A 23,175-nucleotide genomic window follows, 5' to 3' on the forward strand; every position below is an offset into this window, starting at 1 on the left:
CTCTCTCTCTCTCTCCCTCTCTCTCTCTCTCTCTCTCTCTCGTCTGAGTCCATGCTGAGGAATCAAATCTGGTGGGATTAATTCTTCATATTTTCTGAGCGCAGTTTAGTTTTCCAGCGAAGTAATCGGTTGTCTAAAAGTGCTCCACAGGAGACCATTAATTTCTTGTTATTCCAGCTAATTCACCTTCTCTCCTTAATGTGCTGACTTGATGCAGGAAGGGACCCCCCTAGTTGGTTTCCTACGTGACCCCCTAATGCACCAAAGTAAGTTGAAATTCTCCAGGCTGAATTTGAATGTTTAAAAAAAATCTATGGAGGATTTGCTTTCTTTAAACTCTTGATTTAATTTCTCTTTCTGTTTAAATGTCTAAAAGGACAGGCATGTCTCTAGATAGGAGGTGCAATCTGCAGTCGCTCCTGAACCCTCTTCTGCTTTTACATCCCCCCCCCTTGCTGATACAAACCAGAAGCTGAGCCAGATAACCCCTTTCCTGAGATTAGAGGCAGACAGGCTGTCTCCTGCTTTTCTGCCCACCCCCCACCCACCCCCCTTAAGGGAATCAGACCTTTTGTTTAAGATTCCTTGGCTGGGGAGGAATTGATCTGATTGACCTTTAAAAAAAACCACCTTTAACTTGTCCCTGAAAGCCAGGCTTCCCTATCTTCGGAGAGGCTGGCTGGTGCTGCACCCTCTTCCTCCTCGCTGCCCAGAGAAGTGGCAGTAGCTCAGGCCCTCCAGGCCCCTGCCCACTCCTTGACCGCAATGGGTCTGGTGACCAGTGAAGGGGGGGCGGCCTTTCTGTGGCCGGGCACTCAGGGAGCCTAGGCCGAGGCCTGGAGGCGGCTGAGGGCCAGTCAGGCGCTGGGCCCGGCTCACTGATTGGACAGACCTCCTTTGAAGGGTAACCTGAGCAGGATCAGAAAGGAGGGTTTTCCTGTCCTTGAGCAGCAATTTTGGTGGGAGTTTCTCCAGGCTTTGATCAAAGGAGGAGGAGGAGGAGGAGGGAGCAGAGCGGGTGGGATGGGGCTCCTGACGTTCGGCCCAGACTCCTTCCCGGAGGAGGCTGCCACGGCTGCTGCTGAGGGAGGGGGGGGCGGGGCGGAGGGGCCCTGGCGTGTGGGGGCCAGAGGCGTGCCCTCTGCAGCACAGGCAGGCAGGGAGGCTCTGGGGCACTTTTCTCCTCCTCTCCCCCCCCACCCGAGAAGCAGGATGGTTTTTCTTCTCTGCAGCTTTTCCACAGAGGCCAGGAAAGATCCGCCTGCCTCTGGTCTCTCCTCCTGCCATTCCAGACCCCAGAGAAGGGGGGGAGGAGGAACACCTTGCGTCCGCCTGGCCCTTATTTCGAGATGGGCAGCAGGTGAGCCGGTGAGGCCTTGGGGTTCCCCCCAGCCTGGATGTGCCTTGAGGCCGTTTCTGTGGAGTCTGAGATCCCCGGAGCCTCCTGGGCTGAAAGCGGGGGGGGGGGGGGTAGAGGGGCTTGTTAAAATCTGAAGGGGAAATTATTTCTAGTGTGGCAAATAAATTGGGATCAGATTAACTTAACTATTTTAATTGCATTTGCGCATGGGGTTGACATCGGGACTACTTCTTAAGTAACACTGAAAATCTTTATTTGAAAGTTATGTTGTATTATTGCATATTTTAATACATGTTTTCAGATACTTCCTAACTAGACATGACAAACTGGGGGCGTGTAAAGATGACCAATCTGGAACATGAAACATCCGTTCTTTTAATACCATGACCTGATAAAATCCCCGGGTGATGCTGAGAGGAGAAGCCGAAAGTGACTAATTAGTAGCATCCAACGATAGGCACAAATCACAGAAAGGGAAACGGAGGCACCTGCCCAGAACCGAAATCCCTGTGACCATCTAGTGGTGGCTAAAGATTAGCAGCATAGCAGCCTTTGAGATGCGTGATTCTCAACCAGCAACCTTTCAGGCGTGTGGACTGCAGCTCCCAGTCTTCCCTGCTGGCTGGGGAGTTGCAGGGGCCGAAGTCCACAGATCCTAAGACCCCCGAGGTCGAGAGACGCAGAGAGAGGAGAGGAAGAGGCCCCCGGTCGTCTTGTGGGGTGCCCTCCTCTGTGCGGACCAGGCTGCTGGAAGGCGTCCGTCTGTCTCTCTTTCCATAGAGGGGAACTGCTTTTCTCCCTTTGCTTTTCTTCCTCACCGGCTCCAGGTCGGCTCGGCCCCTTCCGTCCTGCCTGCCTGCCTGCCTGGGTGGGTTTGGGTAAAACGAGGGAGCCAGATTGTTGGGGGCCAGTAGGCTGACTCTGTAAACCGCTCAGAGAGGTTGCTGCAAAGCCCAGTGAAGGGGGCTATCCTTGGGGGTCTTTTCAGCATCCTGTTGCCGTTCAAAGGCAGCTTCTCTTGGGCCAACGAAAGGGAAGCCCCCCAAAAGGGAGGGCCCCTCAAAGGGAGCCCCCTGGATCTCCACTCTGCACCCAGGGGGGGCCCCCGCAGGAAGAGCCGCCTCTCCTGTCCGCCTCCCCGGCCGCCTCTTTTGCCCTGACCCCCAACGCTGATTCAGGGGCAAAGTCGGGAGACGCCGCCTTGGGTCGCGAAGTGCAGGCAACAGAGGCCGTGTGTTCTGCGCTGCTTTGGACGTCTAGCAAGTTATCGGGTACATAGAAAAACCGGTTACTTACACGATTAAATGTAATTTTTACCATTCATTCATTTTAGGTTAATAACATTGGGAAACTCAAAGACTTTCTTCTGCAGCACAGGAAAGATTACATTAATGCTTATAGGTAAGAGTCATGATTGAAAAAGTGAAAATGGACAATTGTGACAAAAATATGTATGAATAAATGCTCACATGCCAGTTTCGCAGTCTGACGCTGAATTTAATGGCATGGTAGGAAACTTAATTATCCTCGGAGCAGGAAAAAGAAAGTTCACAGGCTGTAAACTGGGGGGGGCTGTTCTGAAGGGCTGAATCCCAGCGGATGCTTGGGTGCATTTTAATATGCCAGAAGGTCACTGCCCCCATTTCTGTGTGAGGCTTCAGAAATAGTGATAAAGGCATCAGGATGCAGGGGGGGGGGGTTTGAGGGGGGAATATAACAAATTGGAGTCCCTGGTTGTCTCTTCATTGTTGTAGTTGTGTGGGCCTATAAAGTACATAAACACACACGCCAGTAGCTTATGTGAATCCTGCTAATTCTAATTATTTTAATAGGCCCTTATTGTGTCAGGCAAGAAAATGTGGTGACATGTGGAAAGGAGCAGAAATGTGAGAATTCATTTAGAGTAAGGAATTTTAGCTGCAACCCCTCTCTTCTTCCATTCCCTCAAATGACCCCATGACTGAGGAAAAGGCTTCTTCTTTGAGTTGGATGTTATATAGTTACACAATACAGTTGACCTATTGGCTGTCTTTTCCAGCCATCTCATGTCTGAGTATGTGCGAATGTCCGACACTGACCGAGATCAGATTGACCAAGATGCCCAAATCTTCATGAGAACGTGTGCGGATGCAATTCAGCAGCTCAGAGCAGAAGGTAATTTGAGCGACGTGTGTGGATTTAGCCAGATGGGTGGAGAGTTCTTTTGAGGAAAATAATATTCTGTATTGTTTCATTTCAGCACACAAGGACATCCATTCCCCACAAGTGAAGCAGCACCGAGAAACGGTCTTGGATTTCATTGCAGACTATTTAAAAAGTAGCAGTTTTTCTCAAAACAATACTTGTGTTTATGTGTTTTGCAAAATTAGTTTCTGCTGTTGCGACCAAATAAGTAGGATCATTTTCAGAAATTCTTTTCCATATGTAGGCCAATTGAAAAGCAAGTTTTCCAGTGAGAAAGGAGGAGTCTGTGCCAGGAGCCTGAAGGCAGTGGCCCAACTCAGCCTGAGGGGATGTAGTTTCTGTGGACAGTGGGCTGGTGGGGACTTAGTGATATGAAACTGAGTAGTCATTAAACAAACAAACAAAAAAGCCTTTTAACTGCTTGGAAAGAGGCAAAGCATTCTTAATAAGTCCACTGATGGTAGTGAGCTAATGAAAAAAAACATGACAATATTTTAAACAGCAGAAAACATTTCATTTCATTAGCATCCATTTTTAGTAATGTCTCCATTTTTTTTTCTAGTGCCGAAACAATTTTCTTCCTCCTAAATCTTGAAGTCGTATCTGTGTAGTCACTAGGAGTTGAAAGTGGCTTGGTGCCACATGATCATTCAATTCCTGAAATAATTCATCTTCTTTTCTCCAAATAAATAAAAAAATGACATATAGCTAATAACAGAGTCACATAGTTCATTTTCCATAACGCTGGAGTAGCAATTTTCTTGCTGCTATTAAAATTGAAAAATAAATTTGATACCCATTTGTTGGCCAGGCCTTTTTAAAGCAATTTAAAACTATTTGATTAATTTTAGAAGTAGAGTAAGACAACGCAGTTTTTAAAGTGCTCAGTGTGTTTCCTATTTGTATATTATTGCAGTAACTCTTATTTAACAAGGTAAGCAGTATCCCAATATTCAAAATGTTGTCAGCCAGAAATACCTATGCAATTTATTTTTACTTCAAAGGTTTAGCCACTCCATCATTCCAAATATATTTGGAAAAGATAGTAAATTTTAAGTTTAAATGGAGATTTTTGTAACATAGATATGTAAATGATTAGATCTGGGAGGTTTTACTGTGGTTATGCTTAAAATGAGAAATAGAAAAGAATAATTCAAATGATCAAATTGCGGTCATCTTTTTCTACAGAGGAAGTTGGTTTATTATATTATAGCATATATTTCCCCTGGGGTTACGTGGCTCTGCTCTCTTTCTTTCGCAGGGGTGTGCAGGCTGTACTCGGAACAAAGAGCGATACGGGTCAAGCGCGTGGTGGATAAAAAGAGACTGTAAGCAAGGATTGTTTTCCTGTATTGGGAGCTCTTGGCCCATTTCTGTGCAAACTTCTTGGTCTTTCAGAAAAAAACATTTCATTGGTTTCAAGTATTGGTTCTGAGGTTCTTTGTAATATCACGTAAAACCTAACAAGCAAGCATTGTAAGGGTTTCTTTTTAAATTTCCCCGGAATTTTATATAGATTTTTCCCCCTCTTTGCTTTCCTATTTTTCTTTTTGCAGAGTGATACGTATAATTTAAGCCTCTCATTTTATTTTAGCTGAATTCAGTGGGATTTCCCTTTTTTTTGGGGGGGGGGGAGCAGTTACACTTAAGTTCGTTATACAGTGTTGCTATATCAGCACTGAAGGTAACTGTCCTAAGGATACAAGGCACCAGGGTCCGTTCCTGGGGCTGTCAGCATAATTACCTCATGCAGCATAATTAACCAGAGGGAATAATAAGCAGGCCGCGCAGGTGGGCGTGGATTATGCAATCGGGAGAACTGAGTGAATCACCCTGACTACTCCTGCCCCAGTCGGGCACATTGCCCCAGGAGGGAAAGAGAGAAGAGACTGCTCCACCCGCTCAAGACATAAATGAATTTCCGTATCCTGCCCAGAATGTGAACCTCCCAAAGCTGCTTTTCCTAGGAGCGGGTGGGGGGTGGGGTGGGGTGGGTGAAAGGGGGGGGCTGCTGGGGGCTGCAGTTGCACAGTGCTGGAGAGGGCTACAGGTTTTCCATTTCTAAAGTAATATTGAACATATTTAAACTTCTGTGTGGCAATAAATAACCAACTAATATCTGAATCTTCTATAAATTGTTTATTTTGAATTAATCTTCCTTCCTTTCATTTTTGCAAAAATACCAATTAAGTTGGGAAATCAGTCACTTTTTATGTCGTATGGAAGATGTTGAGGAATTGTTGACTTATTTCAGTTAATCAGACACCCCCACCCCTGCTCCGTTGTTGCTGATCAGGTTCAGGACAAGGAGCCTATTGTGGTTCTAATCCACCCACCACTGAAGTGGCCTCTGTGTAATGCAGACATGGCTTAAATCTGTAAAAGGGGAGAGCATAAGTAACATAGGAAGGATTAAAATAAAAGGATAATTCAGGGTAATGAGGCCATTACAAGGACCAGCTGACCACAAAACTGTCTGGGAGACGGGGGGGGGGGGGCTCCTCCTGTCCCTGAAAAGACCACCCCAAGGAGGGAAGGTTGACTTCCTTGGGAGGACCCCCCCCCATCCCCAGGGCTTTCACGGAAGAAGCCCTTCCCCACATAGGACGCCTGAAAAGGGAAGCCCCAGGAGAAGAGCAGCTCTCCCTCCCTCCCTCCCTGCCTGTTTCCCTCCTCTCTCTTTTTTTTGCAGCAGCTGCCATTACATGGAGCAGAGAAATAAAGCCAGCAAAGTGATTTTTTTCCTGCCCTGTCTAATAACACATTTATTGCTAGCCTAAATTAGAAAAGCTTTCTGTAGAGCAACTGTTAAGTGCAGAGATGATTGCACGTCGAAATCCGGAATCCTGGGAATCCACCCTCTGATTTTAAATGCAATACTTGGTTTCTCTTGGATCTTCCATCCTCAGGTGCATGCCGTGCTCCTTGGGGGCAAAATCAGCCGTGTGCTGAGCTCAGCCCCCTGGCAGCAGGACCGGAGAGGAGGAGGAGTCCTCCTCCTTCCCAGATGTATTTCAGCTCCTCGGTCCGGTGTTGCTTGGTAGCCCCCAGTCCCAAAGCTGACCTGTCCTGACTGAGTTTAGCTTTGACATCCAGAATTATTCCACCCAAGACAGCCTTAGAACTGCTGTTAATGACTTGGCTCATTGCGTATTACAGTATTTAGGCAGAAGAGAGAAAGAGTGGAGATGGTCCACTCATCCGTTTCTTTTATCATATGCCTTTTGTTTCAATTATTGTGGAAGTTTGAATCAAGTTCAGAAATTACATGTGGCAGTATTTGATTGCTTCCCAAGAGGCCCTCTGCCACTTTGGGGTGGGGGGGTGGGAGGGAGGGCTGATTGTTGGATTGCACAAACTGCTGCTGGGACAGTGATAAGCAGGGTGTGCGCACTGCGTGTGTGTTTGTGGGGGGGGAGCATAAGAGTATCTTGGGTCTCGGGGAAAGAGCAAAGAGAAAGAAGGGCCTTGAGAGGCGCCCCCCCCATAAACCCTTCACCAACAGCAGCATACTTTCCAGGTTGATGGGTGGGGGAGAACTATGATGATGATGATGATGATGATGCAGCAGCGCTCGGTTTATCTTTAACGCTTCGTTCCTTTAGATCCAGGCTGGAGCCGGAGCAAAGCCGTAAGTCAGCTCCAGCTGCTTCTGCCGGGAAAGCGCCTGAGAGGGAGGCGTCTTCTGAAGAGCCGGGAGAGAAACCCGCCAGGGAAGCCCACCGAGGTGGGGCAACCCATTCCTGCCTGTAACATCCACGCTTTAAATGTTGTATAATGTTGAGGCTCATAAGGCTTCCGGTTGGGTAATTTCCTCTTTATTCATTCAGGAAAAATAGTTTTCAGTTATTTATTGGGGTGCTGCACTGACTGGGTGCTGCTTGAAAGCGAAGTGGCCCATTTCGGAGGGTTCAGAAGCGGCCCAGGGCCAGTGCTGGCTTCCTCCTCACCCCTTCAGGCTGTTTTCTGGGGGGGGGGGCTTGCCGTTTCTTCCTTCCCAGGGCAGAGAGGGAGGGGCTGGCCCAAGGGCACCCGGCTGGCTTTGTGCCTAAGAACGGAGCACAGGTAGTCCTTGTGTAGTCCCGTCACAGTTGGGACCACAATTCCTAAGTACCGTGTTGCTTTTTGCTTCACTTCAGATTGAGTTGCTCTAGCACGTTTGGACTGCCTTTGTGTTGATGATAGTTTTGTGTGGCTTCTTTTGCAGAGAGAAACCTAATTGATGAGCACTCTGACTTTGGACTTGGTCAAGACAGCAGAGGAGAAGACGAGCTTTCCCCTGAAGAAATCCAAATGGTAGTTAATCTTTTCCTCTTGAGCAGGAAGCTCTGAAGCCTCTGCCAGGGAAACTGTGGCAAAGACTTTCTGAAATGGCCGCCTCTTGTCAGGCACCTTCCCTGGCCGGGCAGTCTGGGAGACCTCCGAGGCCCCACTGCTGGCGGATCAGTGCATGCTGTGCCCTCCCTCCCTCCCTCCAACCGGAGGAGCCAGGGGGGGGGGTTGGAGGAGGCCAAAGGGGACAACCCAGGAGAGGGGGAGAGAGAGAGAGATTGGGGGGGAGGTTGATGGACTGCAGATCGTCCCCTCAGAGTTAGGTGGCTGCCCAGGGTGTCTGGATTGGGGCACTGCTGGCCTCGTGGAAGAGCTCAAAGGGTAACGCTCCCTGAGCAAGCAAACAGGGCAGGTGGGGGTGTCTCCCCCCTCCCTCTCACTCTAGGCTAGCACTCATTCAGAAGAATGGCAAATGGGGCAGAGAGAGTGGAAGCTTGTCTAGGAGAAGTTGGCATGGGCAACGTGGGCCGGAGGAGAAGCAACGCAGATGGCCCAGAGTGGACCTGGTGCAAGGGGAGGCTTGTGTAGAGGAAGGGGAGGGACTGGGCTGAGCAAAGTGGCAGTGGAGGTGTTGACCCACAACATGCGGGGAAGAGAAAGTCTCAGTGGGGAGGCTGGCAGGGAAGGGTGCAAGTAGACGACACCTGCCAAGAAGACTCCCTCTCTTCTCTGGGGACCGGCTGAAAGAGCGGCCTGCTGCGGCAGTTGAGCTCCTTTGGCAGGGTGGAGGAATGGAGTTCCGATCCTGAAGATTTGAGCTCCCTTCCTGCACATCACCGAAGGAGCTGCCATCCTCCCATGGTGGGCAGAGATGAAGCTTAAATCCTGATGAGTTAAGCTCCGTTTCTGCAACCTGCCAAAGGAGTTCCCTTCTCTGCACAGAGAAGAGCTGACATCCCTCTGGCAGGCAGCTCTTTTCAGCCATCCCCGGCTGGGCCTGGAAAAGTCAAGCAGAATTTTTAGCTCCTGAGCAGCAGGCAGGAAGGTGAGGAGCACACAGGCCCAGCGCAGGGGGCGGGGGCTGAAAATCCCCCTTCGGTTTTGGCAGGGAGGGTCTTCAGCTCCTGGGTAGGGCTTCCTGAGGCCCCTCGCCCGCCAGTCAGTCTGCCCTCTGCTCACACGCTGGGCCCGGCCCCTCCCCCCAGGGCGCTCACCCACCGCCTCCCCAGCGGCCGGGTATTCAGGAAAGTCTCCAGAATTGTAGCCAAATTTTCTCAGCAGGAATTTGGAGACCTGATAGGGGTTTTTAGGTGTAGTTTGCATGGACGTCGTGACCAGGCTGCCGTGTCATTTTTTTTTTTAACTTTTATTTGTTTGGTCTGTGACTACATATTTGGTCTGTGACACACAACTGTTTTGCAAATCTTTTCAGAGAACTTTCTGCTGCATTAGTAGTTTTACCATGAATGTAGAAATAATTCTCATTCCTCCTCCCCCATCACCCTCCCCCCCCCCATAACTCAGTTAAAGAATACTTGCTCAGACATTGGGGAGGGGGGAAAGAATGCACATTTTTAATCTTAGAAGAAGGCAGACAGAGATGAAAAGTGTTGGAGAGGAGAGCCCTGAATTCAGGTTTCTCTTGAACGATTCTTAGCTCCTCCTGTCTTCTCCGGGACCTTCCTTGCATGATGCCGGCAGGGATAGCCAGGCTGAATTCCCGGAAAGACAGTTTCACTGCAACTTACTTTTTCACATAGATGGTCCATTGGAACTAAGCTTTCAATTGCAGTAATCCTTGCCTTTCTCCGCCCAGTTTGAGCAGGAAAACCAGCGCCTTGTGGGTGAAATGAACAGCCTGTTTGATGAAGTGAGGTACATTTTTTTTCCTTCTGTTTGCTTTTTTCACATTTTGATCAAGGTTCTCAGCCCGTATATCCCTTGCTTGAGGCGAGGTCGCAGGGGCAGCACGGCAGGGATTGGGGCCCATCCTGATTGTGTGTCCGGAGTTTGGCCTCCCAGCAGGGCTGATACTTTCTATTAATTCTGTGCTCTTGTTTGTTCAGCATAATTGTTGAGCCTTCTTAACACTTCCCAACTCTAACAGGGCCTCTCTGTGACTAATGCTGTTTTATAGTGCACAGATAATAAGTGTCCAATTTTTATGTCTAGCGGTCTGCATTTTTTACACACTTAGAATCTACACCTAATTACAGAAATTGTATTTTTCCAAAGTTACTATAAACAACTGATCTTCTTTGTGTTAAGAGTAGCTTATTGAAAATCTGCTTCATCCAATAAATGCTTCACTATCTTAGGAATGTAAGATATTCTATATACTTCATTCTATAAAAATTGGAAATGTTTATTCTTAATTGTGTTTGTATGTAATACAACAAAGCCTTTTTTGTTTTCCTTTGGTATATTTTTTATCATTTTTAGGCAGATTGAAGGGAAAGTAGTTGAAATATCTAGACTTCAAGAAATATTTACAGAAAAAGTATTACAACAGGTAAGAATCTCATATTTGACTCTTTCACTAAAGCATTTTGAGCTCTGTAAAAAAATTCATGGCACCTTGCAGGGCAGAATTATCACTGATGATGGAGCAAAATACGAATTAATAGAGTGGGGATCATGAGAACAGTTACCAAAAGAGTTTGTGTAACACGAATTTGCTGCAGAAATATGCTCCAAGGGAGAACATTATGGGGAATGAACAAGTACACTGGGGCTGTGAAGGTGCCGCTGAGTTCCCAGATATTCTTTCAATTCCCAGTGTAGCCTATAGCCTTGGGATTTCCTTGTGGTCTCTCATCCAACTCCTGTCCAAAAGTCAGTCGTGTTTACCTTTTTCCAGAAGGATTCAGCCAAGGTGATCTAGCTGCTGCCATTTGCTGAGAGTCACCACATATGTGTTAACTTAATTTCTAGGAAGCTGAAATTGACAACATTCACCAGATAGTTGTGGGTGCAACGGAGAACATCAAGGAAGGCAACGAAGACATAAGAGAGGTAATTTTGGCCAAGGCTTCCTTGATTTTTATTAAAGTCTTCTTGACTGGCCCATGGCAAGTTGTACTCCAGTAGCCTGGCTCTGCTGCATTTTGAAGGAATACAGTCTTGTTTCTTGTACCTCTTCAGTGCTGTGTGAAGATGTGCACTTTTATTCATTCATTCATTCATTCATTTGAAAGAGTTACGTAGCCGCCCATCTTATAACCAACTCTGGGCAGCTCAGTCTGTGGAAGTGGCGCCCTGTTCAAAACCGACCGTGGGTAATATTCTAGCTGTGGACCAACCACCTTCCTTAAGGAGGACAGATTGGAGGCTGGACGAAAGCTCTCTCTGATGCTGCGGGGTCCAAGGATCGATCGCCTCTTGAGAAGGGGGGAGGGGGACACACCACCACCTCCAATCAGCTGGGTCTAAAGGTGTGGCTCTCCCTCGCCTCCCCCAGTGCAGGCTGAGACCCTCTGCTCCAGAGACACTTTGCAAGCAAGGACTGATGGACAACTGCTAAAAAGTTGTTCTTTGTTTTACACAAAGATGTGTAAAATCTTTGTTCTTAGTTCAGCTCTTCGGCTAAACAAGTGGCATAAAATAAAATAAAATAAAATAAAGGGGGGGGAAGGGCATACATTAAAGATGTTCGTGAACATGTCAGTCATAACTTGATTGGCCTTTTCCCTCAGTGTTCTGCTCTTAGAGGCTGCCATGTGGAACAAAAAATCTGAAGACAAAAACTATGTTGGAAAACATTTTTGCATATTCCTGAATTGCCCACTGCAATTCACATCTTTTAAAACGACGTTTTTGCTCTCCACAGGCAATCAAGAATAATGCTGGATTCCGAGTGTGGATCCTCTTCTTCCTGGTCATGTGCTCCTTCTCCCTCCTGTTCCTGGACTGGTACGGAAGCTGATCCTGGACAGCAGGACCTGCAGGACCCCCACCCCACCCCCACCCCCACCCCCCCAGTGAGGTTTTCCCCCACCAGGTGACCCCATGTTTCACCCACCACATGGTGGTTGTAGAAATATGTATATATTGTATGTGTGTGTGTGTGTGTGTGTATGTATGTATGTATGTGTATACACACACACAAATGTAAATTCTAGGATATGTAAATTCTAATACTCAGGAATATCTCAGAATATCTCATCTGGAGCTTTAGGTAGCAGAAGGAAACTGGATGGCTGCCAGGAAATGCTGAATAAAAGTGTTGACGTGGACACGACTGCAGCAGAGAGAAGTCTCCAGACGTTTGTTCTGTGATAAAATGCAAAGCAACTGCTTTCCCTTGGGGGCAGGGCGAGGGGGGCAACATTTTCTGGCATGGGGGAGGCCACTGGTCTTCCCTACTGGCTGAAGTAGGGGGAGGGGGGGTCAGAAAAGGTCCCCTCACAGAGAGGGGCTTCAGCTCGGCACAGGGGCTACTTGGTGCTTTCCAGAAACTCTGCGCTCTCTTCCCTCATTTTCTCCCCCCCCCAGTTGCCCTCTTCAGCTTTGGGGACAAGTGGAAGCCCCCCCCCATGAAGAATGGAGAGAAAGGGGGTCTTCCTGCATTTCCATGTATTGCTCAGACATAGTCATGCAAATAACCATTATTAGAAAGACGTTTTAGAAGAGGGTTTTATTGCAAGTAGGGTGATCGGAATCCTTCCTTTTCCCCTTCACTGCAGCAAACATCTATTTAAACATACGGAGTTTGAGCATACTATTTTATTTTACACAGAGTGAAAATGTCAAAAGTTACATGTGGATTCAGTAAAAGTACTGACTACTAGGGAATACAAACATGGTATATTGTGTGTACAAGAGAGAACTCGATGCAAACAAAGGATTTGGCACATAAGTTATTGCTTTTTATGTATTCCACACAGCAGCGATTATATACCAAAAATTGTACAATATGTGACTATATTTAATATTAAAACTTTCAATGAAACCATAAATGGCATTTCCAAGTAGATTGATGAAGAAAAGTTCTGGAAGGAAATATAACCTAGAACCATGTTTGCCTTACTACAAGTACAGGGGGAAAAAAGATATTTTGATTATTTTAAAGTGTGTTTCGGTAAAATTGATGAAACTTTTGACATTCCACTGGGAAATAACACATTCAGAAGAACAAAAAGGACAGCAGTTTTTAACTACAACCTGTAATTTGAAGAACAGCAGACAAGCCAACGCCAGAATCTGACGGAGGGTCTTCCTAGTGCGGGGCCCTGTTTTTCCAGCCATCTCCCATCCTAGGGGAAGATTCGCAGATTAAAATAAGCCGCTGTTCTATCCCTACAGTGCTTAGCGGTGGGGAAGCTGGTCAGATTGACGCGTGTCGTCCTAGCGGGCTGGTGCCCTCGGACGCTTATGCTGCAGGGGCTCTGGCAGCCTTCCCAAACTCTCTGGGAAGGAATCGACAATGACTGCAGAGAAGCATTCGAACATCATAAATTTCATAATTTAGGAGTCGGACAAGCGTAATAAGTGTGTACCTGGCCTTGTGCGTGCTTAGCTTATTACGTCCAGAAAGCAGCCTCTCCCTCCCTCCCTGCGTGCCTTTTCAGCCTGGATGCTGCCCTCATTGGAGGCACTTCCTTCCTCAGCTGACGCCAGAGTCCCCCCCGAGCTCAAGGGAGCCGATGTCTCTTCAGGGCAGGCCGACAAACGCTGCTGCCAGCAAAGGGCACTGTTGTACCAGCTTAAGGTTTGCGAAAGAGGCCGTTCTAATAAAATACGTCCTTTCTAGTTACACAGATTGCATTGTGGACTACATCTAAGGAGTTTCTATCTTGTTTATCCGCTAACCCTCAGAATAGTTTGTCCTTTATATTCTTGCCCTTTAGTTGAAACGCCTAATCTGTCATTAAAACCATATAGCTCTCGAATGTCTAATTTCTATTTCGTTTGCACAAGATTCTTTAATGTAGTGGAAACAGTGAAGTTCGTGCTACAACAGAAGCAATTAAGCCTGAAGGTAATGGATGTAGTGAGCAAAATCAGGCCAGTTTTATTTCCCGCGAATATTTGGATTTCGGAGCCGATTTAAAGGGAAGGGAAACACCAGGGCGGACGCAGCAGAGGAGGCTGCCTCACGCCGACAGGCCCTGCCTGAGTGACTCTGGCCAGATGTCTGAATTACAAGAATGTGCCTAAGTTCGATGCCACCGAAAGAGAAATCGGTGCTAGAGCTCTACGGGAAGGCTGATGTGCGCTGGACCCGCATTGGTGGCCCACTTTCTTTTTCGTTGCTCCCTTTCGCAAAGCAGTTGTCGGCAACCAAAGCAATTACACCATAAATTATGAGCAACCTCTAAGTGATCCTAACAATGAGACATTCCATGAAAATCACCTCCAGACCCCTTCTCCATCAGACTCATTCTCCTAAACAGATTTCTCAGCTGCCTCCGTCTCCTGCTCAGAAAGTTTCTCTTCCGAAAGCACCGTCATCCATGGAGAAACTGACCGGGTGATGGTCTGCTTGGCCAGGTTGTAGTGGTTGATCACCGTGTAGAACTTTCCTCGAGCGCTAGAGTCTTGTTCAGAATAGTAACTCTCCAATCCAGCCGGAATGCATTGATTGTTCTGAAAGACACCGATGACACACACACACACACACACACACCTGAACACCAGAGAGAAAGCAAGGCGGCTGTGTGTGTGTGTGTGTGTGTGTGTGTGTGATGAGAAAGACAAACGGAGTACACGCTTGGCGGCTTCTTGGGCCCAGCAGAGCTTTCCCCCCCCTCCCACCTGGGCTGGCGTCCCTGTTCCTTTGCCTCCCTTTCTCCCCCAGGCGCTTAGCCTTCGTTCCTCCAGGGCAGATGCTTCTGAAGGACCTCAGAGGCTTCCCTCTCTCTCTGCCTCCTGCTTCCCAGGTTCCCCCTTGCCAGAGGGATACTGCAGCCTTTTCTCGTCCTGTGGCTCTGGGCCCCTTAATACTTTCCAGAGACGGAGGGGTCTTTGATAATGCCCACCGCCTGTCTTTCTATTCCTCTGAGGATAAAACAGAAGTTTTCTCTCTTCTGAGGAAGCGGCTGGAAGGTCTGGCCCAGCTTAACGTGGGAATTTCGGGCGAACCGTCTCCATCCACGGGATCTAAGCTGGACATGGACCCAGAGGCTGGGAGTCAAAGGACGGTTTGCCTGAAGTGGTTACTCCCCAAGGAGCCACGTTTTGCAGAGTGCTCTGAACAACAGTGTTCAAACAAAAGGGAGAAGCCTCTGCTTGAGGGTTGTCAACTGCCGAAACGAGTTGTTACAGTAAAAAACAACATGGAGGGCACAGAACATATTGATCACAGGAACTAGGTGCAGGAGCCCTCCCTCGTGTAATCATGCCTGGCTCTTTTTTCCCATCTCCGCACCTCAACACACCCCAAATGCTCCCACTTCTGCCCTAGCTTTTTTGCCCTTCTTTCATGCTCTTCCTCCTGACTGGTCCCGCTGGAGACCCCGCTGGGGAAGCATCAGTGGGGCGGCCTCCCCTTGGTTTTCAGTCCCTCTTCCTTACCTTGAAGACGAAACCTTCTGGGCAGGCTTGGTCGTACTTATAGACCTTGTAGACCACCAGGAACCCAACGCAGGTAAGGAACGCCAGGGCAAACAGGATCAGGGCAGTCACCTGCAAACAGATTTACAATTTCTCCTGAGCACGCGTTGCTCCGAACCACTTCTGAACACAGACTGAAGGATTGTCATCGACATCTCAGCTGGAGCTTCACTGCCTGACCTGGCAGTTTGTGGGGAAGAAGAGAGTGCCCAGTTCCACCACCAGCACCTGCCTTCCCCATAGCGGGGGGGGGGCTGTGTTGCACTTCCGCTGCAGCTGAATCTGAAACCCTCCCCTAAAGAAAGGGAGCTGTGTTTGCTAACGGGGGCCTTGAGGGCTCTGCTCAGTAGCTCGCCACCCTCTGAGGCATCTCATGAATTGCCTATGCCTGCATTTCGACCTCTGTTCTATGGGTTCCTGTGAGCTGGAGGCCGGAGGGCCTGGTCCTTCAGGCAACCAGCCAGGCAACTGCGAGGAAGCTGAAGCAGACCGGGAGGGGGCGGGGGAACAGGAGCCAGGGAGGGCAGACTCCCATTGGGAGAAGCCAGATGCTGGAGGACAAGGCCATCAAGGTGATCCGCTGGACTTTGGGGGAAGCAAGGATGGTAGAGCCCCAGTGATGGCCAGGAGTTCCTCTCCATTGAAAACAGTTCTCCAGCAACAGGATGCCTTCCCGTGTCCTCACTCTAATCACAGTTCCAGCCTTTACAACCGGGACCGGGTCTGAATCCTGGATTGACACTGACCACTCCTTTCTCCACTGCCATCTTGCCCGTCTGCCCGGACCTAGAGCCCGTTGGGTCTCCAGCTGCTGGCCCTGCATTGCCCTTACAACCAGTAGATTGAGCTGGGTTCTTTGCAAACTGCCCAGAGTCGCTCTGGATAGTGATGGGCAGCATATAAATGTAATAAATACATTTACTGCTGTGTGATGGCTCCATCTAGCACTCTGCTGTTCCTGCATGTTACCAAGAAAGACCCTTGGCTGAACAATATAAAGCAATTGACAGTATAATGCTGGATGATGGGGGTTGAGTTGGGTTGAGTGGTACTCAAGATGTTTCTGAGCAAGAGAGGAGGATCTCCCAAAGCACTTATGAGTTTCAGTGAACTATTAAGAGGAGAATTACAGTGAAGACATCAACCTTCGGAACCGACAAGACACGCAAAGAAAGTCTTCCAGAAGTTCTCCACTTGGGAGGTTCCAACCTCAATTTGGTACACTGAAGAGACAGACAGAACTAATTTCAAGAAGATCAAAGATAGGAGTAAACTTAAATTGTCTACAGTAAAGATGTCTGTGTCAAGGTATCTTAAAAATATTTCCTGATTATAAAAAATCCTGGTACTAGAACACAAAGGTAGATTAACATTCTCATTATCAAGTTTGAAGGCTGGAGAAATCGCTGAAATATCTATGAGAATACGGCAAGCAACGTAAAATTTAAACTACAAAACCAGAATAAGCCAATCAATTAAAAAAGCATTTGTAAATGTTCTAACCAACTGCTGTTATAAATTGGGAGCATAACACAGTAGTGAGCCAACTGGAAAAAGTCAGTTCATCTACCCAGTCTTGGAGAAAACTCCTGAAAAGACCATGGACAGCTAAGAAGACAAACTGATAAACATCAAACAAATTGACCCAGAGTTTTCTCTCTCGTGGCACAAATGACCAGGCTCAAATGATCCTACTTCTGACACCTTCTGCAAAGACCCAGCTCTCTGGAGAAGGAGGAGGCTCTCCTGCTGGGAAAGATGGGAGTGCTGAAGAGCTGAGAGCCCCCCGGCCAACTCAACCGGAAGGCCCTGTGCTGGAGATGCCCTGGCAGAACCTGCCCGTCTAACGGCTTCCCCTGCTGGCCTTGGAAACCCAGCAACTCCGCACAGCTGTTGGGACACGGCAGTGTCATGTGTTCCCCTTTGCTGTTGAGTGACAGGCGTTGGAAGACTTTCCTAAAAGGCCACCCACGCGTGCTGACTGGTGCTTCTGGGTGACCAGGAGAGCTTGCAGGAGTTCCACGGGGAAAGCCTTCCATTTGCTCAAGAGCCCACCCTTTTCCCTCTTCCCCTCTGGCGCTGTGAACCGACACCACCGAGAGGTCCCGGCGGCCTCTCCAGGGCCTCTCCGGGGCCCTGTTGCGTAGCAGCAGAGCTCAACAACCCACACAGCCTGAAAATAATCCCGGAGCGATTCAAGCAAAGCAAATGGAAATTTGTTTGTCTTCTGGCTTCTAATCTACACAGGGCAAGTCTCCCAGTTACGCATTGCATGGTAAAGGGATATATGAAGTGAGGTTTTCTGCTTTTTGCAATAGAACCGAGAAGCCTCTATCTATAAATAATTGTCACACGAAAAGTATTTGACGTTTCAGCATTTATACAGCTCACTCTAATGCCAGTAAGAAGCAGTAAAATCAGTAAAACGAAGTTCATAACTGGACGCATGTTTGTTTACTCGTTCATTTCTTCATTTGAGCATTTGGCTAAATCCTATTTTGAATTTCCAAACTTTTAACAAGCCAACTCTTCCCCCGTCCTGCCTCAGCCCAGGATCCCCCGAGGCTTCCCCGAGGGAGCTGTCCTGGGGTGCCTCTGTGGATTTGCCTTTGGGCCCCCCCTCCCTCTCTACCTGGGAGCCACACTGGAGCTCTGGGTTGATTCCTTCAGCCACCTCCTCTTAACAAGTGTTCTTACCCTTGTGGTATGTAGCTATAGTCTTTAACTTAGCACTGCGTCCATTTAATATCCTTTACAGCAAATAAAGTCTATTTGGCATTGTCCTAATGATGAAAAAGCTAAAACATTATAAAATAAGTAAATAAATATGATGTATTGCTATACTTATGTTTATCTCTCACAAATTCATCTATGGTAGTTGCTCTAATTCTTCATCACTGATGCATAGTTTGTATTCCCTGCCAAGTACAAGGCCTCCTCGGATTAATTTTCAGATCCACATATTTTTTATTTTACTTCCACCATATAAAGCTCTTACACTACAGCATTAAGCAACCAAACTTTAATTCCATGTTTATATACTTTGCATTTTCTCTAAACTAACAAACATAATAGAAAGTTTTTTCTTACAACCGTATATTTCTCAATGAGCTGCTAAACAGAACCATCTTCTCCTTCCCTGATATAAAACCGCCGGGGACTCCTGCTCCCTGCTCCCTCTAACGCTCGCTCGCTCTTCCTTCCGGTTGGAATCCAGCCGGGCGCCTTACAGGCAGAACTAGCCGTCTCTCTGCGGCCTCTGCATTCTCCCTGGCTGCCTCCCGCCTTCCCCCTTTCGTAGCAGAAGGGCAGCCTTCTTCCAATTGTCAGGCACAGATGCCGTCTTCCTGTGGGTTGAGCCAGTGGCATAGCCATGGGGTCCCTGGTGCTCCCTCCAAGCTTGGTGGTGGTTCTCTTGCAGACGTTTCACGACCCAACTAGGGAACATCCTCAGAGCCAAATCCACTAACTTCTAGCAACCTCTGGGTCATGAAACATCTGCAAGAAAACAGCCAAGGGTCCCGCAGTTCAACCCTGAGCTACAAGCACTCCCTTCTATTGCCACAGCTGTTCTATACGCTATCAGCCTTCCCAGGTAGGCCAGGCAGGAAGTCAACCAGGTGAGCTAATTCTACTTTATGGGAAGGCTTCCTTAACAGAACCTTGCAAATCTGAAAGTACAAGTCTCCTGTTATTTCCTTGCAGCCCGAGAAGCCGGAGAGGGGTCCTTCTGAGTCCCTTTCCCTCCCTGTGATGCAGCTGCGGGCTGGGCCCTCTCTTTTCTGACCAGTCCCTCGGCAATATTTCTTCACTCCATCTCCCAAGGTGTTTCTCACATACCGTTACATAAATAAGCCACATCTATATTTTAACTTGTCTCCTAGTTATTCCTGGTTTTAGTCTGTGCCACAACTTTCCGTATGCGATGGTCATCATCAGTCTCCGTCCCACAGGGGGTGCATGCAACATTCCTTGTCTTGGTCAGCTTTGATCACAAGTGAAACCCAAGGCCAGTTTTACCCCAAACATTGCCACCCTCCTCTGTTCAAGGTTAGATCACTGATGTAATGTCATCTTAAATTTATGATGCTCAACCCTAAACTTTTAGGGCTGTCAGTCTGTGTGTGTGTGTGTGTGTGTAGACTACATTAAACTTCAGCCCCTTAAGGCCTAAAGGATTCTGCAAGGAAGTACTCCATACCTTTACCTTAATTAATCCTTCAGTTTTCCTGTGGCAATTATTTAATTTAATACCTGCTAGTATTTTGAAGTGAAATAAATGTAACATTCATTTTTTCATCCTTGAAAATGAGCAGACGTGGCTTACCTTAAAACGTTCTGAGATGCCTTGAGTGATGCTGACTGTGAATTCTGCAATTCTGGGAGAACGAAATTTCCCTTTCTTTCGATCAGGCTCATACTCCGTTTTTGTCTTCACCACCACCTTTTCAGTGAACACCAACAAAAGAGCCGTCACCAGCACAGCCGCCCCACCAGAGTTGCTCTTAACGCCTGCATCCGCCTGCTCTTTGGCCTGCCGTTTGGATACGTGAGCCACAGAATAAAGAAGTAGGAAGTGACAATCCTCTTCTATGCTGTGGCCAAGAAGACAGGTGTGTCCCACAGAGCGTGCAAAGGACTCCCCTATTCGTTTTATTTTGTCCTTTCAGGCACACAAAATATGCACATCCTGATTTGAATAATTCCCTGTGATTTTCTCCCAGAATCTGCCAGGAAATGCTTTTCCAAAGGCTTTGCTGAAAGAAGGGCATTTTAAGGACAGTGGGTTCAACCAACTTACTTTCTAACCACCTCTGGATTTGTAATTATATTATAAATTATTATATGATCTTTAAACAAATGGTTGCAAAGTGAGGACTACCTGAAGTCTTAATTAAAAAGGAAGTAGCAATTTCCTGTACCCTCCTGGGCAACTAGGCACCACCTAAACTGGCCTTGGCTGATCCTGGTCTCTCCTCCACCAATTTTCAAGCCTGGGTTCCAAAACTCTTTTATCAGTTGTAAATGGCCTTTAGAGCAGTAAAACACATACCCCTTGGTCACTTACATCTAGTAAAACACACACCCTTTTGTTAGGAAAGGCTGAACGAAAGTGGGATAGAGAATAACAGCAGCATTAACTGAATAAATGACTCTAGATATGACAGGTCGAAGCCTCTTAGTGACAAGTTGCAGTCTTCTGAGCAGTGAAATGGGCAAAAGAAAGAACAACATGAGGCCAATCAGAATCCAATCTTAATAGAGCTGGAAGGGAGGTCTTCTAGTCCAACCCCCTGCTCAAGCAGGAGATCCTATAACCCTTCCAGAGAGGTGGCTGTCCAGTCTTTTCTTAAAAACCTCCAGTGATGAAGCCCCTACCTACAACATCTGGAGGCAAGATGTTCCACTGGTTAATTGTTCACACTGTTAGGAAGTTTCTTCTTAATTCCAGATTGCTTATCTCCTTGATTAGTTTCCATCCATTATTTCTTCTCTTGGCTTCTGGTGCTTTGTGGCAGCCCCTCAAATCCTGGGATAGTGCTATCATGTCACCCCTAGTCCTTCTTCTTTTTTTTAGACTGCCCATTCCCAAATCCTGCAACCGTTCTTCATGTGTTTTAGTCTCCAGGCCTTTAATCATCCTAGTTGTTCTTCTTTGCACTTTTTCCCAAAGTCTCAACATCTTTTTTTGTAACACGGTGACCAAAACTGGATGCAATATTCCAGATGTGGCCTTACTAAGGCTTTATAAAGCGGCACTAATATTTCATGTGATTTTGATTCTATGATTCCATTTATTCAACCAAAGATTATATTAGCTTTTTTGGCTGCTGCTGCACACGGCTGGCTCATGTCTAAGTAATCATCCATTAGGATTCCAAGGACCCTCTCACAATTTTTGAGCTAGGTTTCATCTAACCTGTACTTGTACTTTGGTTTATCCTGCCCAGGTGTAAAACCTTGCTTTTTCTCCACATTAAATTTCATTTTGTTGGATAGGACCCATTGTTCAAGTCTGTCAAGATCTTTCTGGATCCTGAGCTATTCTTGTGGAGTGTTGGCTATTCCTGCCAGCTTAGTGTATCTGCAAATTTGATGACACTAAGCTAGCAAGAATAGCCAACATCCCAGAAGATAAAAACATTTTTTTTATTTAATTTAAATTCTGTTCACATAATGTCAGTGGAAAGAGGGCAAATGGAAAACAGCAAGTGAGCAAGAAGTATCTTGCAACTGTAGGGAAGGTGCCAGGAAANGGGGAGCGCTAAGACAACAATAACGGGGGGGGGGGCTTCTTTAGACATGCTTAATAAAATGGGAAGAGAAAAGAATCAGTTAATGAAGCTGCTCAATGAAGATGATAAATGCTTTTAGTTCAGTCTTCTCTAACATGGGATGAAAGTTTTACAAGATAAATGCAAGATATAGAATGAATCTTGAGATTGACAGAAATTAGTTAGGAATTACCTATTTACAGTGATCAGCTTTAAATCTCCAGAGTCTATTAAATTGCATCTTAGAATACTGAAGGAGCTAGCTAAAAATCTTACCAAACATTTGTATCTTATTAAGAAACATTGGAGAACCAATTAAATGCTAGGTAATTAGAGGAAATAAACATCCTTATCTTTAAAATTAGAAAATAGTAGGTTGCAAGGAATCAGTCAATCTGATACTAATAGGAAGAGTTTAGAACAAATCATAAACTGACTGTTAGCAATCGAAAAACAATGCTTAAGAGACATGTGATGTTTCTTGTTTTGCTTGGGTAACTTTCCTAGTAGATTGTAGGAATACACATAATAATATATCTTAATTTCAGCAGATCCTTTGCCATTCTGATCAGGCTGCTAAATGTGGTCCGATGGCATATGCAGCTGACTTGGAAATTGCCCTCAAAGTTCTCACCGATTATTCCTTCCAGATTGGACTGAGGAGCGCAGGATAACAGTCCTGGACTGAATATTTTAATGAATGACTTGAAGGGAGATGCTTCCTAAATCTGCAGACGAACTTCTCAGCACTAAGTTCAGCAGCAGAACTAGAATCTTCCCAAACTGAAAGAACCGCAGGAGAAAGAGTTGGACTCTGGGTCCTGAATGCCTCTCGGAGCACCACAATACCTCTTAGGACCTTAGGATCCTAAGAAATGAAGAACTGAAATGGGATTATCATATAGATACCCGATATTCCTGATACACGGGTGTCAATTTAATTATTTAGTAGTTTATCATCCGAAAGGGAAGACAGCAGTTACGTGAAAGTCTTTACAAGTTATTTAAACTCATTTAAGTTTATAGGAGACAAAGGGTATGTATCCAGATTTTTTTTTGTAACTTCTACTATTCCTATGGTACTGTTTATCTGATGAAGAAATGGGGACTGAGAGTCTTTATCTGCAACAGAAACCTCCAGGGACCGACAGTACTAGCGGAGTAGTAAGCCACCGATGGGCAGAGGCCACACCCAGCAGAGAGGAACAAAAGCTTCTCCGCCAGGCACGAACAAAGAGCCGCCGCCGCCGCCGCCTTCCCTTCCACAGCAGCCGTTCTCCGCGATTTATATTATCCGCTTCAGCCCCCAAATGTCCTTCCTCTTTGCAGATACCCTTTGCAAGCGGATTAAAATCGCCCACCGCCAATTCTGAATCCCTCCCCCCCCTCCAGTAGTATTGATTTTAAATGTATCGATGTTATTCTTTTGACGTGGTCGCCCGGCAATTTACATGGAAATAACAGTAAAATAACTAAAAATACAAATGTAAAAATATTCAACCATGTAGTAAAAAAGGAGCTGATTTTTTT

General features: G+C 46.7%; 2 protein-coding genes across 2 annotated transcripts in view; one reads left to right on the top strand and one right to left on the bottom strand.

Annotated features, from left to right (window-relative positions):
* The window catches only part of STX18 (syntaxin 18), a 25,192-nt gene extending 13,444 nt beyond the window's left edge, over nt 1-11,748 (top strand). The window contains exons 2-11 of the mRNA XM_015825301.1: nt 2,694-2,761; nt 3,399-3,514; nt 3,600-3,677; nt 4,806-4,872; nt 7,150-7,271; nt 7,752-7,840; nt 9,633-9,691; nt 10,259-10,328; nt 10,751-10,831; nt 11,646-11,748. Coding sequence (XP_015680787.1) covers nt 2,694-2,761; nt 3,399-3,514; nt 3,600-3,677; nt 4,806-4,872; nt 7,150-7,271; nt 7,752-7,840; nt 9,633-9,691; nt 10,259-10,328; nt 10,751-10,831; nt 11,646-11,741 — 846 coding nt within the window. The 3' untranslated portion in view covers nt 11,742-11,748. The remainder of the gene's footprint in view (nt 1-2,693; nt 2,762-3,398; nt 3,515-3,599; nt 3,678-4,805; nt 4,873-7,149; nt 7,272-7,751; nt 7,841-9,632; nt 9,692-10,258; nt 10,329-10,750; nt 10,832-11,645) is intronic.
* A 689-nt stretch (nt 11,749-12,437) lies between these two features.
* NSG1 (neuronal vesicle trafficking associated 1) lies at nt 12,438-21,285 on the bottom strand. The gene is made up of 4 exons (XM_015825302.1): nt 21,265-21,285; nt 19,698-19,904; nt 15,332-15,442; nt 12,438-14,404 (listed from the first exon to the last, which is right to left on the bottom strand). The coding sequence occupies exons 1-4, from the start codon at nt 21,283-21,285 to the stop codon at nt 14,204-14,206; spliced, it is 540 nt and encodes a 179-aa protein (XP_015680788.1). The 3' UTR covers nt 12,438-14,203.
* Between the last annotated feature and the right edge of the window lie 1,890 nt (nt 21,286-23,175).

Source organism: Protobothrops mucrosquamatus, unplaced genomic scaffold (genome assembly GCF_001527695.2).
Source record: "Protobothrops mucrosquamatus isolate PMUCROS unplaced genomic scaffold, P.Mucros_1.0 scaffold2588, whole genome shotgun sequence".
Taxonomy (NCBI): Eukaryota; Metazoa; Chordata; class Lepidosauria; order Squamata; family Viperidae; genus Protobothrops; species Protobothrops mucrosquamatus.